The 16,419-nt window shown below is 45.7% G+C and overlaps 1 protein-coding gene across 9 annotated transcripts in view; it reads left to right on the top strand.

The window, feature by feature from the left end:
- ARHGEF10L (Rho guanine nucleotide exchange factor 10 like) overlaps positions 1-16,419 on the top strand; it is a 142,597-nt gene that overhangs the window by 66,161 nt on the left and 60,017 nt on the right. For 6 of the 9 annotated variants that reach the window (XM_053400989.1, XM_053400987.1, XM_053400991.1 and 3 more), the window contains 5 exons: positions 4,267-4,281; positions 5,346-5,530; positions 8,788-8,903; positions 11,855-11,982; positions 13,074-13,174. In XM_053400989.1, coding sequence (XP_053256964.1) covers positions 4,267-4,281; positions 5,346-5,530; positions 8,788-8,903; positions 11,855-11,982; positions 13,074-13,174 — 545 coding nt within the window. The remainder of the gene's footprint in view (positions 1-4,266; positions 4,282-5,345; positions 5,531-8,787; positions 8,904-11,854; positions 11,983-13,073; positions 13,175-16,419) is intronic. The other 3 variants (XM_053400988.1, XM_053400993.1, XM_053400995.1) reach the window with 1 other exon arrangement.

Raw genomic sequence — 16,419 nt, forward strand, 5'->3', positions numbered from 1 at the left:
TCTGTCATGTTCATTCAGCACGACGGCAGTCACCCTTTCCGCGGTCAAATCCTGAGCCGGGAGGGAACCAAGCTGACTGGCAACCGTTTTGTAAGTCCGATTTAGGCTGTTGATCATCATGAAGCAAAACACTTCCTCCTGCAGACGGAAATTGCGTTCCACCATCCGCTGGCGCAGATATTTCATCTCCGTCAGGTGCGCTTGAACATCTCCATCAGGCGCAAGCCTCAGATTGGTCAGCTTCTCAAAATACAGCAACGCTGAAGAACCAGCATCCCTCTGATGTGTTCTTCGCAGCATTTCCCAAATTTCCCGTGCATATTCCAAACCCTGAATATGCACCAATTGGTCATCTGACACACACAGAATTATAGCCGTTCTGGCTTTCAGATTCTGTGACTCCCAACCTCGGGTTGGTGCTGCTGGGATGGGGTTCTCAATCACGTCAAAGACCCTCTGATTCTGCAGCAGGGCCTTCATCTTTATAGACCAAGATGAATAATTGTCATTTGTGAGGGGAGGTGGATAGGGCAAACCTCCCGCCTTCTTGGAATCCATGCTGAATCCAAGGGTCAGTTTTCTCAAGCCAGCTTTCTCTTTCACGCCAGTAAACTCCAAAAGTCTCTGTTTACTGCTTCACTGGCTGGCAAACCTTTGGGCTGTTTTTTCAAAACCCTTGCACTGCTGCGCAGATACACTTTCGATTTCCCAGGCTCTTTTTAGGCCACTCAGTAACTTTACAAGTGCTGGCAGACGTTGCCTAGCAACCTGCTCAGGACGGAATTCCTTATCTAACCACAGGAATTCCTGGTATGCAAGTCTTTCTTTCAGAGCTGTTTTTTTCAAACGCTGCTCTTTCTTGTGAACCAGAGAATTAAACCTTTCTGCGTTCACTTTTCTCTCTAGCCCGAAATGCAGCATACCTTTTCTGGCTCCGTTGCCTTGAAACACACTCCTCTCGGTGTCCAGCTGTCTGTTCTGTTCAGCTTCTGGCTGCAGGCAGACGCTTTTCTTTATCTCCTTAGGTGCAGAGGATGGCAACGATTCATCGACCTCTCACCTCTCATGCAGATTCTCATAGATCAGATATCCATCGGTCTGCTACCAGATGTCGTAATTCAAGCCAGAAGAGCACAGCTTAGTCCAAAGGAATTTGGCCACCCTCCAGGTGCCCGGCTTGAATCCTTATGACCTCCTGTCTGCGACTCCCGGCAAGATCAAGGGAGGTCTCCAATCGGCGATTCTCCTCAACGTGAAGAAGAACACACCACTCCTCCCCCAGGGAGGGGGAAAGAGACAGACAGAAATATATCTACATGTCTTTATTTCTGTCTTTCAGCAGTACAGAGAAACACGTCTGTACACTCTGATTCCAACTGCAGAGAGAGAAAAAACTCCACCCATGTACTTCCAGTACAGGGTCATGTGTCACTCTGAGCTAACATCCGGCGCTCAGAGCAGTGAATAGACTGTCCCTGGTTCCCACGGTACAATCCAATAACATCCACATCCTGTTTACCATTCCAGCCACCTGGTGCTTGCTTCTGCATTGCTCCTTTTTCGTAACACAATTGTGATGATCTTGGCATACAGCTGATGAAAACCCCAAATTAACAATCTCAGAAAATTAGAATATTAAATGAAATCAGCAAAAAAAAGATTGCAAATAGAGCAATATTGGACTTCTGAGAAGCATGCATATGTGCTCAGTACTTGGTTTGGGCCCCTTTTGCATCAATTACGGCCTCAGTGCGGCGTGGCATGGATTAGTTTCACCTTTTAAGTTGAATTACTGAAATAAATGAACTTTCCCACGATATTCTAATTTTCCGAGTTTCACCTGTATTTCTTCGTCTTCTTTCGCAAAGCCCCAAATCCAGTACTTACATTCTGTTTTGTTTGTATGCTTTTGAAAACAAATCAAGTAGCCTGGCCTGATTGAGGAGCTAAACTTAAAAAAAGAAATCGGAAGCTTCTCTTGTGCGCCTTCGCGCGTCAACCCTCTGCTTGCTTTGGAAAGGATAGAACCCACTTCGCCACCTAGAAATGCGTGTTTTGTTTTTTTCTTTCTTTTTCCCACCTGCCAGGAACTAGTGTTAGACGCTGCTAGGGTGACACCTCGTTTCGATGCTTCGAGGTGTGAGATTTTTTTTGTTTGTGATGCTAGGATGCCTTTGTGTGAGGCGGAGGTGAGGAAAACGAAAAAATCTGCCTTTGCAGAAGTTCACTCACCTGTATGCTTGATGTTCCAAAGCCTTAACCAGGAATATCCAGAGGAGAAAAGTGGTTAATGGACTCGCCTGCCACTTATTTTATTCATTGCATTTATAGCTCACATTCTCCACTAAGGAAGGCGGCTTAAGTGTTTAAAAAGGCCTCTGCATTTTGCTTCCTGGGGGGCTGCCCTGAATGGTTTTCTCTTGATACCTGTATATATATTTCATCAGAGTCAAACAATGATACGACATTTCATAGACATCTAAAGGCAGCCCTGTTTCGGGGAGTTTTTATTGTTTGATGTTTTGTTTTGTCCTTTTTAAATTCTGTTGGAAGATGTCTAGAGTGGCTGTGACAACCTAGTCAGATGGGTGGGGTACAAAGAATAGAGGGCTTTTTATTAAGCTGTCCCCCTCCCTCATTCAACCCCCCCTACAACCCTAGAAGGAATCAGACCAGAGGCCCCAATGGGAAGTCCACAAGCAGGGGGCAATAGCCCATAGCTGTCAACTTACAGATTTGAAAATAAGGGACCAGCAGCCTCGAAAATAAGGGATCAGCAGCCAAAATAAGGGATTTTTTTTTTTTTATATGAAATATTTATTAAAGTTTTACAAAATGAAAAAAGAAAAAGAAAAATACAAATAAAAAAACCAGTTCCATCTTTCCATTACATTCTTTCATTTACTTAATTTTCTGGACCTCCTCTAACCTCCCTTTTTGTATTCCAGTTTAATTTATCAGTTCAGCAAATCCTTCCCCTCTTTACTTATCCTAATCTTTAATTTTAAAATAATGTAACATTAGATTTTTACTTATTAATAATCCATTTTTTCATACTCCTTATAGTATTATAACTAAAAACCACTTAACTTTCAATCCAACATCATTCTAACATTCATTAATTTTGCAATATTTCTGTAAATAGTCTTTAAATTTCTTCCAATCTTCTTCCACCGACTCTTCTTCCTGGTCTCGGATTCTGCCGGTCATTTCTGCCAATTCCATATAGTCTATCACCTTCAGCTGCCATTCTTCCAGGGTGGGTAGGTCTTGTGTCTTCCAATACTTTGCGATAAGTATTCTTGCTGCTGTTGTGGCATACATAAAAAAAGTTCTGTCCTTCTTTAGCACCTGTTGGCCGACAATGCCCAGAAGAAAGGCATCTGGTTTCTCAAAATTAGGGATTTTGCTTAGCTTATACATAAATCCGGCACTGATGGAGCCATGCTGCTTTTGCTGCGACTGACTGTGTTTTGCAGGGGGTTGGACTAGATGATCCTATGCCTCCGGCTTCCCCTGGCAGCGCAGTGGAAGTCTCGCAAGAGAGGGGGGGAAAGGGAGAGACAGAGACGCGGCAGCTCGTGCGCGCTCTCTCTCGCGCGGCAGAGAACCCCAAGCCGCTGCTTCCCTCCCGAGCCGGGCGAGCATGAAACCCGGGAAATTTAACGGACATCATCAATAAGGGACAGCAGTGGGACACATCGCTGGGATAAGGGAGTTTCCCGCCAAATAAGGGACGGTTGACAGCTATGCAATAGCCCCCTCTTCTTCGGCACACCTCGCTTGGTTGTGCGGCTGTGAGTTGGTACGAGCTCAGATTTCATTTCATTTCCATTTCACTTTTAGTTTGTACACCGCCTTTCTAAATTACTGTACACAAGGCGGTTTGCAAGCTGAAGAAACGACAAAGATCGAATGCTTTATAACAATCTGATCCAATGTGAAAAAGGTCATAGTAAGAGCAAGCAACATATCAAATAAAGTAACTTTCAAGAATCCATTAGAAAACAACTGTACACAATATCAGCAAATAATAAATGGAAATTCTCTCTTAACAATTGTAATAAATAATTTCTAATCAATAAAAAAAATCAGCATGTCCCACGGAGCATAAAATAACACGATACAAATTGAGAAGCAAAGACACGCAACTTATCGTTTTTTATTAAAAAAAATATCCCTGAACTCCTCCGGGTTTCTCTGAGTTTTCCCTGGGGTTTCCGAGATTCCAACAATGACTGCTGCTTTGATCTTTTTCTTCCACAGGCCGATTAACTCCAGGTAAGGCAAGGTTTGGGTGGTTTGCCCCACATTTTATCAGGGGCGCAAGTTTTGGCATGCTGGTGATGGATTGTGGTGGGCTTTCGGTTGCTTCTGCCTGCTTAGTGTTGGAAGCTGGCTCTCGCTTCTAAGCAGCTAATAACGTCTTTCCATGATTTGTGGTGTCGCGTTATATAGTAAGCCCAAAACTCAATTGGCTGGTTACATTTTGTGGTTCACCTAAGGCCAAAATTGCATATAGTCAAACTGTATACCTGAAGGAGCGTCTCCAACCCCATCGTTCAGTCCGGACACTGAGATCCAGCGCCAAGGGCCTTCTGGCGGTTCCCTCTCTGTGAGAAGTGAGGTTACAGGGAACCAGACAGAGGGCCTTCTCGGTAGTGGCACCCACCCTGTGGAACACCCTCCCTTCAGATGTGAAGGAAATAAGCAGTTATCCTATCTTTAAAAGACATCTGAAGGCAACCCTGTTTAGGGAAGTTTTTAATATTTACTGCTGTACTGTTTTTAACATTTGATTGGGAGCTGCCCGGAGTGGTTGGGGAGACTCAGCCAGATGGGTGGGGTATAAATAATAAATTGTTATTATTATTATATACCACTGTACTCTCCCCTCCTGCGGCGTCCAGTGTTCAGAAGCATCACTGCCTCTGGTTGTGTTGGCAGAGCATAGTTGTCATGCCCTCTCCTTCGCGAATTTCTCTTTTTAAGCCGTCCAAGCTGGTGGCTGTTACTGCCTCTCATGGTAGGGCATCAGGAGAGCCTGGTTGGCTGGATTAGACCCTGCAGTCCAACCTCCTGTTCTCCCAGTGGCCAACCAGATGGGAAATTTGCAAGTGGGACCCATACACAACAGCCCCCTTTCCCTTCCGTGGCTTCCAGCAACTGGAATTCAGAAGCGTGGTGGTTCTCTTGTGCATGTTGCGATGGATTTTTAAGCTTGGCTGAGCTTGGGATTGAGTAGCACCCCTCGCCTGCACGGTTGGACTGGATGAACCCTTCTTCCTCGACAATTCTTCTTCTTTAAAACTGGATTCCCCTCTCCCGCCCTCTTCTCCTTGCAGGGGGCAGCTGGAAATCAGCACCCTGGTTCCGCTCGGCCCCAAGTACATCGTGAAATGGAACGCCGCCCTGCCGCAGGTCCAGGTGGTGGAAGTCGGGCAGGAGAGCAGCGCCCACGAGAAGGACAACGTGGTCATCCCCAATCTTGGCCTGAAGAAGCACATGCCAAGCAGCCAGTCCTCACATAGTGAGTAGGCGCTTTTGCTTCCGATCCAACCACTTTGGAATGCAATCCAAATCTGTCCCATCAGGGGTGAGCAATTTCCCCCCCAAGTGGGCCAGCTTTGATGAAATGAGTTTCCCAGCGAAGGAGAAAATAAATTATACTGTTTTCGTCCCCCGTGAACATCAGGAGTATAATCTAAATTTTCAGGAAGGAAGGACAGGCACCTGAATGTCTGGAACCTTTTTCTTCTTCTAACCTGATAATATTTCCCATCTATTGGTCTTAAGCAGTTGGTCCCTTAAGCAGTTGCTGTATTAAGCAGTTGGTCCCTTACCTTTGTCGTCCTGATTTGGCCACAGTGGTCACCTCCAGGCTTGACTACTGTAATTCGCTCTACGCGGGGCTGCCCTTGAAGCTGACCCAGAAACTCCAGCGGGTGCAGAATGCCGCAGTGAGGCTCCTTACGGGGTGCTTGCCGCGGGATCGCATTCATCCAATGCTTTACCAACTGCACTGGCTCCCGGTGGAGTACAGGGTCAGGTTTAAGGTGCTGGTTTTGACCTTTAAAGCCCTATGCGGTCTACGACCCTCGTACCTACGGGACCGCCTCTCCTGGTATGCCCCGCGGAGACCCACAAATGACAACACTTTGGAGGTCCCAAGTCGCAAGGTGGTTACATTGGTCTCAACTAGGGCCAGGGCCTTTTCAGTACTGGCCCCGACTTGGTGGAACGCTCTGTCACAAGAGAATAGGGCCCTGCGGGACTTGACATCTTTCTCCAGGGCCTGCAAGACGGAACTGTTCCACCTGGCCTTTGGTTTGGACTCAATCAGACCCTTATGTTTCCCTCCCCTTATGGTTTTGATCTATGGGCTACTTTTAAAATGAGGCTGCATTTTAAATTGCATTTTAACCTGTATTTTAAATTGGTTTTTTTCCCCTATTATGTTTTATTGTAATTTTACTGGTGTTAGCTGCCCTGGGCCTCAGGGGCCGGATACAACCAGCCGGGGAGCTGAATTAGGCTCCCAGGACAGACTTTGGACGCCGAGGGTGCCGGCATACATTTTCTGGGTTATGTGCCCAGCATGAAACGCACGGAAACGCCGTTTACCTTCCCGCTGGAGCGCTACCTATTTATCTACTTGCACTTTGATGTGCTTTCGAACTGCTAGGTTGGCAGTAGCGGGGACTGAGCAACAGGAGCTCACCCCTCGCGGGGATTCAAACCGCCAACCTTCTGATCGGCAAGTCCTAGGCTCTATGGTTTAACCCACAGCACCACCCACAAACATATCAGAGTGCTCTGTAAATTAATAGTTATTTATATATCAACCTTTTATGCTCTTCCACACCCGCCTAGTGCTCCCATCCGTTCTTTTAGCTTCTTTTAAATTCGGAACGCTTTCCGGATTTTAAATGACTGTACCCTACCCTTTTATGCTGGTCTGTGACCGTAATAGGGACGCGGGTGGTGCTGTGGGTTAAACCACAGAGCCTAGGACTTGCCATCCAGAAGGTTGGCTGTTTGAATCCCTGCGATGGGGTGAGCTCCCGTTGCTCGGTCCCTGCTCCTGCCAACCTAGCAGTTCGAAAGCACCTCAAAGTGCAAGTAGATAAATAGGTACCGCTCCAGCGGGAAGGTAAACGGCGTTTCCATGCACTGCTCTGGTTCGCCAGAAGCGGCTTAGTCCTGCTGGCTGCATGACCCGGAAGCTGTACGCTGGCTCCCTCGGCCAATAAAGCGAGATGAGCGCCGCAACCCCAGAGTCGGCCACGACTGGACCTAATGGTCAGGGGTCCCTTTACCTTTACCTTTACCCTTCCCTTTTATGCTGGTCTATGACCATAATAAAGATTTATATTGTAACGTCCTTTCTGGAAATCCTGATTCCTTTTACTTTGCCACATGGCTATTTCAATTTCTCACCAAGCCGCAACAGCCCATGGGGTATCTGCGCACTAGAAGAATAGCTGGCTTTCTGAGTCTAGCAGGCTTTGTTATAAGCTGTGTCGATAGAACAGCTTACTTGGCTCAGGTGAAGGCGTTGCAACTGGTATAGAAAGCCTTGGGGACCAGTTTACCTGCAAGAATGCCTCACCCCACAAGCTCCCTCTTGACCGCTTCGATCTGCAGAACTGACGCTGTTTCCAGGCACCACATAAGATTCTGCATTTGACATGAATTGATCTTTTAGTGTGGTGGCACTGTGGAACTCCCTGCTGATTGATACCAGGGGCACCTTTGCTATACAGTTTTCGGCACCTGCTAAAAATGTTTTTGCCAAGGCAAAGCCTCTCCAGACAGGCAGAATGTTGTTTCAGTCTGGGTTTTTTTTTTAGCTTATTGTTGTTTTTAATTATTTTTGAATAGTTGTTTTTTACAGTTTCCCCCCTTAATTGATAATTTCATTGTTGTATAATTCGAGGTTCTTTTAAACACTCAAGCGGTATATATACTTTTTCTGAAACGAAATAAATATGTCAATGCGTTTATTGCTGGTTTTGATTTTGTTTTAATGCTTTAACTGTTCTTACCAGTACAGTAGTTCTATGGTTTTATTCTTTTCTTCCTATATCTTATTTATGATTTTCAGTTCTATACATTTCTATAATTTTACTGTCATTTTAATGTTTCGAAACTTGACTTCTTTTGCCCTCTTTCTGTGGTTCCTTAAATGAGATGAATAAATGAATAAATTAAGACAATTTGGATATGCAGAATTTTTTTTATTTAAAAAATTGTTGTTGTTTCTTAAAAAATATGCTTTTGACCTTTATACACATCACTAATTTTACAATCATTTTAACATTTGAAAACTTGACTTCCTTCCCCCTCTTCCTGCGGTTCCTTCCATTTATTTTTCATATCTTCTGCATATCCAAATTAACTTGATTTGCTCATTTGTTCATTTACTTTAAACATATACTCTTTTAAAACTGCAGACAATTACAGCAATCCTGCCAATGTTCTTATCTGTTTAAAGTTTATTTTATTTTTTTAAATATTCAATAAACCATTTCCGTTCTTTTGAGGTTTTTCACAAACCATGTGGCGTATAAATGAATGAATGTAAATTCTATAGATTTATATAAAATAGGCTTGTCGCGGCAGGATGTTTTCAGAGAGAGAAATGCAAGCGGCGTTTGGGTTCTCCTTTTTTTATCAACTGGCTGCTAGTGTTTAGCTGTGGACACGGCTTCCTCTGGGCTGCCGACGTCATCGTGTCGTTTGTCCTTGTCATTGTGGTTTCTCCCTGTCCCTTCTTACCACCAGATAAAGTGTACCTGGGTCCTCCTCGCCTGTTTCAGGAGCTACAAGATCTCCAGAAAGACCTGGCAGTGGTGGAACAGATCACTCTGCTCATCAGCACCCTTCATGGTACATACCAGGTGAGCCCCGTGAGGGTTTGTATTAAAACAAAAGATTTCCATGGGAGTGTCAGGCTGAAGGCCAGGGATTGGCAAGTAGATCTAGTCGGTGAGCTCATTCCTTATCTTTCCCACCCATCACAGGCTGCATTTGACAGGTGTCACCTGATGTCACGAATCATAGAATTGTAGAGTTGGAAGGGACCCTGGCGGTTGTCTAGACCAACCCCCCGCAATGCAGGAATATGCAGCTGTCCCATATGAGGAATCGAACCTGCAACCTTGGCGTGATCAGCACCATGCTCTAACCAACTGAGCTTGTTGTTGTTGTTGTTGTTTAGTCGTTTAGTCATGTCCAACTCTTCGTGACCCCATGGACCAGAGCACACCAGGCACTCCTGTCTTCCACTGCCTCCCGCAGTTTGGTCAGACTCATATTCGTAGCTTCGAGAACACTGCCCAACCATCTCATCCTCTGTCGTCCCCTTCTCCTTGTGCCCTCAATCTTTCCCAACATCAGGGTCTTTTCCAGGGAGTCTTCTCTTCTCATGAGGTGGCCAAAGTATTGGAGCCTCAGCTTCAGGATCTGTCCTTCCAGTGAGCACTCAGGGCTGATTTCCTTCAGAATGGATCGGTTTGATCTTCTTGCAGTCCATGGGACTCTCAAGAGTCTCCTCCAGCACCATAATTCAAAAGCATCAATTCTTCGGCGATCAGCCTTCTTTATGGTCCAGCTCTCACTTCCATACATCACTACTGGGAAAACCATAGCTTTGACTATATGGACCTTAACCAACTGAGCTATCCACTGTCAAATGGCTCTCACTTCCAGAAAGTTCTTCCTGATGTTTAGTCAGAATCTCCTTTCTGGTCGTTTGAATCCATGGGTTCGAGTCCCACCCTCCAGAGTAGGAGAAAACAAGCTTGTTCCATCTTCCACGGGGCAGCCCTTGAGATCTTTGAAGATGGCTCTCATATCTCCTCTCAGTCTCCTCTGTTCCAGGCTAAACATCCCCAGTTCCCTCAACTGTTCCTCATTCGGAATAATAATATTTATTATTAATATTTTATCATCATCAAACCTTTTATTGGCATCACATACAAACATCCATTGCAAATCCATACAGAATTACTACCTCCCCAATGTCACAGAACATTTATCAAATGAAAAGAGGCAAAACAGTCTAATGTTACATATTATTAATATTATTATCCCTTGTTCTCTTAGTGTGGCAATGCCACAACTGAGTTCTGGCGAGCTCCAGCTAAAAAAAACCATTATTATTATTACAGTATTATTATTACTACAATATGTTAATAACCCTTCAACCTAAGGTCCCAGGGCAGGTTACGACAATTAAAACACAGCATTAGAATTAAACGACAACAATGCACAATATTGATGATGATGATAAAAAATAATTTTATTGTTTATATGCCGCCCATCTGACTGGGTTGCCCCGGCCATGCTGGGCAGCTCCCAACAGAATATTAAAAACACAAGAAACATCAAACATTCAAAACTTCCCTATACAGTCAAACCTCGGTTCTTGAACGGCTCCATTTTCGAAAGGTTCGACCCCCAAACACCAGAGACCTGCAAGTAAATGCTCTGGTTTTCAAACATTTTTCAGAACCTGAATGTCAAGACGCAGCTTCTGCTTGAGTGCTAGAAGCTCTTGCAACCAATCAGAAGCTGCGCCTCTGTTGTCGAACGTTTCGGAAGTCAAATGGTCTTCTGGAACAGATTACGTTCGACAACTAAGGTTTGACTGTACAGGGTTGCCTTCAGGTGTCTTCTAAAAGTCAGACAGTTGTTTATTTCCTTGACATCTGAAGGGAGGGAGTTGGGTATGTTTAGCCTGCACAGAAGGAGAATGAGAGGTGATGTGATAGCCACCTTTAACTATCTGAAGGGCTGTCACATGGAAGATGGAGCAAGCGTGTTTTCTGCTGCTCAAGAGGGGAGATTCTGAACCCAGTGCCTTCAAGCTACAAGCAAGGAGATTCTAACTGAACCTTAGCAAAACAATTCCGAGTTTAAGACCTGTTTAACAGTGGAATATGAATGTGCAAAATATGGTCTGAAGCTCAACATCAAAAAAACTAAGGCCATAGTCACTGGTCCCATCACCTCCTGGCAAATAGAAGGGAAAGAAATGGAGGCAGTGAGAGATTGTACTTTCTTGGGCTCTATGATCACTGCAGATGGTGACAGCAGTCACGAAATTAAAAGACGCCTGCTCCTTGGGAGAAAAGCAATGACAAACCTAGACAGCATCTTAAAAAGCAGAGACATCACCTTTCCAACAAAGGTCCGTATTGTAAAAGCTATGGTTTTCCCAGTAGTGATGTATGGAAGTGAGAGCTGGACCATAAAGAAGGCTGATCGCCAAAGAATTGATGCTTTTGAATTATGGTGTTGGAGGAGACTCTTGAGAGTCCCATGGACTGCAAGAAGATCAAACCTCTCCATTCTGAAGGAAATCAGCCCTGAGTGCTCACTGGAAGGACAGATCCTGAAGCTGAGGCTCCAATACTTTGGCCACCTCATGAGAAGAGAAGACTCCCTGGAAAAGACCCTGATGTTGGGAAAGATTAAGGGCACAAGGAGAAGGGGACAGAAGAGGACGAGATGGTTGGACAGTGTTCTCGAAGCTACCAGCATGAGTTTGACCAAACTGCGGGAGGCAGTGGAAGACAGGAGTGCCTGGCGTGCTCTGGTCCATGGGGTCACGAAGAGTCAGACACGACTAAACAACAACAGTTGGATGGACTTCCTCAGAAGGTAGGTTTTTAAGCAGAGGTTGAATGGCCACCAATCAGGGATTAATTCATTGCAATTCCTGCTTTGCAAGGGGTTGGACTGGATGATCTTTGTGGGTTCCCTCCAATTCTAGGATTCTAGGATTCTATGTGGTTGTGTGACTGCCCCTCCTTTTTTCTTTAATTTCCCCCTCTCTGGTTCCTAGAATCTGAACATGACCGTCGCTCAGGACTGGTGCTTAGCTCTGCAGAGGCTGATGCGGGTGAAAGAGGAAGAGATCCATTCTGCAAACAAGTGCCGCCTCCGTCTCCTACTCCCAGGGAAGCCAGACAAGTGGGTTATTCGACCTTCAGCTATTTATTTGCTTTTTTTATTAAAATGCCCCAGGCACTGGTTGTGGCTGATGGTGCACTCTAAGCCCTTGACTCCAACTCCATTAAAGGTAAAGGGACCCCCAACCATTAGGTCCAGTCGTGGCCGACTCTGGGGTTGCGGCGCTCATCTCGCTTTATTGGCCGACGGAGCCGGCGTACAGCTTCCGGGTCATGTGGCCAGCATGACTAAGCCGCTTCTGACGAACCAGAGCAGCGCACGGAAATGCCGTTTACCTTCCCGCCAGAGCGGTACCTATTTATCTACTTGCACTTTGACGTGCTTTCGAACTGCTAGGTGGGCAGGAGCAGGGACCGAGCAACAGGAGCTCACCCCGTCACAGAGATTCGAACCACCGACCTACTGATCGGCAAGTTCTAGGCTCAGTGGTTTAACCCACAGCGCCATCTGCATCCCTTCCAACTCCATTAGCCCACTTTAAAACACAAAGTGCCATGCCAACTTTTGAGTTACACAGGATTCTTCATCAAGCTGGATGCCCTCTAGATATTACTGGAGTCCAACAACACCTCCCTTTTCTATATCCAGGTTTAACAGGCAAAGGAGGATGCAGAATCAATTGTCTCCAGCAAATACATGCTCCAGCAAATACATCCCTACTTTTTAAAAAATATATCTTTATTAATTTAAAATAAACACATTTCTGAAAAACAGACGTACATACAAGGAAACAAACATACAATCAATCAATCAAACAAACAAACAAATAACAGAAAAATCAAACAAACTACCACACTATAAGATATAAGAAGATTAATATATGGTAATTATCATCATATATATTCCTGGTATTGAACTCAATTATAAAATTTATAGAAAAGAAATTTAAAACTGACTTCCAGTTAATCTCACTGTACTTTGTCTATTGGCAGAATTAGACTGATCCCTGTATTGTATACATATAATTTGTAGGGAGTTAAAAGGAATGATATAAGTAATATATTACTGTGTGGTATAAAGTAATGGATAGACAAAATACACGCTCTCTAATCCTTTTTTTCTTTCCCTTTCTGGACTCTTTCCCACCTCAGGTCTGGGCGCCCTGTCAATGTCATGGTAGTCTTCATCACCCCCAACCCCCTCAGCAAAATCTCCTGGGTCAACCGCTTGCATTTGGCCAAAATCGCTCTGCGTGAGTAACTTCCTTTTTAAAAAATATTTGCCGGATCAGCTGGTATTTTGACAACGTGCTATGCAGGCTTCCAGGTTACACTGGACTCTACTTTAGGATGTTTTTAAGGAGGGAAGAAAGAAAACGAGTGAGAAAACAAATGTTTTGAGCAAACCTTTGCTTAGCAAGGAAATGTGAGAGATTTGACATCTTCTTGTTGGTTGGTTGATTTTTTTCCATGGATTGTGGGCTGCCTTTTAGGGTCAGATAAAAGGTTTTTTTATTATAGCAAGGCCAGGATCCACAAACGCCCCTCGGAAGCTCACAAGGAGATTGTGAAAGCCCTGTTCATAGCTGTCAACCGTCCCTTATTTGGCGGGAAACTCCCTTATCCCAGTGCCGTGTCCCGCTGCTGTCCCTTATTGATGATGTCCCGTAAATTTCCTGGGTTTCAAAGAAAGCAGCTCCTCTCCCTCCCTGAGTCCGACTCGGCCTCTCCAACCCTTCTCTTTGCCAGCGGTGGCAGCAACAACTAAACCCCGCAGCCGCGCGCTGCTCTGTCTCCCCCCCAAGCCCAGACCCCCCCAGGCAACAGTCTCCCCCTGGCACAAGCCCCCTTGTCTTCCTCCTCTTCCTCTTCGTTGTCTTCACCTCCTTTCTCCAGCGGCAACAGAGGCGGTGGCAGCAGCAAAAGCGCCGCCGCCCCCGCCGCCCCCCGGCCCAAACACATCACCCCGCCAGTTTCCAGGATCCTCGAGTCCATTCCCGTCAGGGAACGGCGGCGGCTCAGTGAGAATCCCCCCCCCTCCGCCTCCTCTCTCCTCTCAGCGACAGGAACAAACCAAGCCCGCCCTGAGTGTGCGGGGGGGGGGTTTGCAATCTCAGCCCCCCGCTCCCCCTTCTCCTCCCTCCCATCTAACGCAGCCACGCAAGCTGTCCTCCGCTCGACGGCAGAGCTGGAGAGACCGTCTCCTTCCTCTCTCCCTCCCTAGGGAGTGTGGTGGGGAGAGATGAGGGAGCGGGGAAGAAGCGAGAAGCGGAGGGCATGGCGAAAGGAAGGCTTGCGGGGAATGAGGGGAGCTGGCCAGGCCCCACTTCATGCTGGTCACATCATGGGAACCACTGCTTGAGGCTTCGTTTGGGTGCTGGTTGTCTAAAATCCCTTATTTTGGCTGCTGGTCCCTTATTTTTGAGGCTGCTGGCCCCTTATTTTCAAATCTGTAAGTCAACAGCTATGGCCCTGTTGCTTCTGTCATTTGGTGACTCACCATCCAAAGGTAGATTGCCTCTGAGCATCATGTCTTAATAGCCATTTATGGATGTGGAGGTGGCCGCTGGTACCCACTGGAGACTAGTGGGGATGAAGGCAGAAAGACCAAAAAGTGGGTGGAGACGGTGATTGGCTGAGCCAGAGCCAATGAGAAGCAGCGCTGACCCCCCCCATGGGGCGGTTTGGTTGTTGGTTTGTTGATTGCATTTCTAATCCCCTTTCCTTCAAGGAGATCAGAGCAGTGTACATAACTCTCCCTCCTGTCATTTAGTCCCCTGCAACAACCCTGTTTGGAAGGTTAGGCTGCGAGGCCATCCAGCGAGCTTTGTGGCTTAGTGGGGAGACTTTCCCAGGCCCTAGTCCAGAACTCTAACCACTACACCACACTGTTGTTATCAGAAGGCAGGCAGATGGAGGTTGGCTGAGAGCAAAGCCGGTCTGGTGGGGTGATGCCCCGCTTGCCCGAAATGGACCAGCCACCTCTGAGCTCCAGAAAAATGGAAAGAAGTATTTGGGGACAGCCTGATTCCCTGCGGAAGTGAGTTCCGTAAGTGTGGGGCCACCACTAAAAAGGCCTCATTTGATCTGCAGTTCACCATGGGCCTCCGCTGGATAGACTTCTCACCCCCCCCCCCCGAAAAATGACTGTGCCTACAACCACTGTCTTACAGTGGGGCTAGGCAATCTTGTTCCACGCTTTGTGAGAAGAAAAGCTTTGATTTCTGCATTAAAGTGGGTTGGGCTAGATGACCCTTGGGGCCAACTTTGCAGTTCTATGGTTATTTAGTCTGTCTACCCTTTTTTTGCCTGTGTCCCCCCCCCCCGAAAAAAGAAACAGCACCTGGCTGTTTTCATATATTCATAAATTTCAGGTGTGTGTCAATCTTTGGGGAGTTTGTTATGAGGTTCCCCTTCCCGCATCTAATTAGCTTCCTTTCACATTGTGTTTTTGATTTTTCTGTAATTAAAGATCCCAGCCGCCACTCCCAGAGTTTCCCAGCAAAGGAGAAAATAAATTATACTGTTTTTGTCCCCCGTGAACGTCAGGAGTATAATCTAAATTTTCAGGAAGGAAAGACAGACACTTGAGTGTCTGGGACATTTTTCTCCTTCTAACCTGATAATATTTCCCATCTATTGGTCTTAAGCAGTTGGTCCCTTAAGCAGTTGCCGTATTAAGCGGTTGGTCCCTTACCTTTCTCGTCCTGATTTGGCCACAGTGATCCATGCGATGGTCACCTCCAGGCTTGATTACTGTGATTTGCTCTACGCAGGGCTGCCCTTGAAGCTGACCCAGAAACTCCAGCGGGTGCAGAATGCTGCGGCAAGTCTCCTTGCCACGGGATCACATTCATCCAGTGCTTTACCAGCTGCACTGGCTCCCGGTGATGTACAGGATCAGGTTTAAGGGGCTGGTTTTGACCTTTAAAGCCCTATGTGGCCTAGGACCCACATACCTTTGGGACCGCCTCTCCTGGTATGCCCTGTGGAGATCCACAAATGACAACACTTTGGAAGTCCCAAGTCGCAAGGTGGTTAGATTGGTCTCTTTTTTTTTAATAAGATATTTATTAAGATTTTTTAAAATGTTACAGTGAAAATGGAAAAATAAAAAGAAAAATACAAAATAAAAACAGTTAAAAACACATTGATTTTCCGTTGCTTATTTTCCTTAAGCTTATTTTCCCCGGACCTCCTCATACCTCCCTTTTTTGTATTCTACTTTGATTTATTAGTTCAGCAAATCCTTGCCATTAAGCTTTTACCCATTTATAAGCCTTTTTTCATATTATCTTAAAGCATTACAGCTGGAAACCACTTAGTTTCTATCCAACATCATTCTAACATTCATTAATTTTACAAAATTTCTATAAATAGTCTTTAAATTTCTTCCAATCTTCTTCCACCGACTCTTTTCCGTGGTCTCGGATTCTGCCAGTCATTTCTGCCAATTCCATGTAGTCGATCACCTTCATCTGCCATTCTTCCAAAGTGG

Source organism: Podarcis raffonei, chromosome 8 (assembly GCF_027172205.1).
Source record: "Podarcis raffonei isolate rPodRaf1 chromosome 8, rPodRaf1.pri, whole genome shotgun sequence".
Lineage (NCBI taxonomy): Eukaryota > Metazoa > Chordata > Lepidosauria > Squamata > Lacertidae > Podarcis > Podarcis raffonei.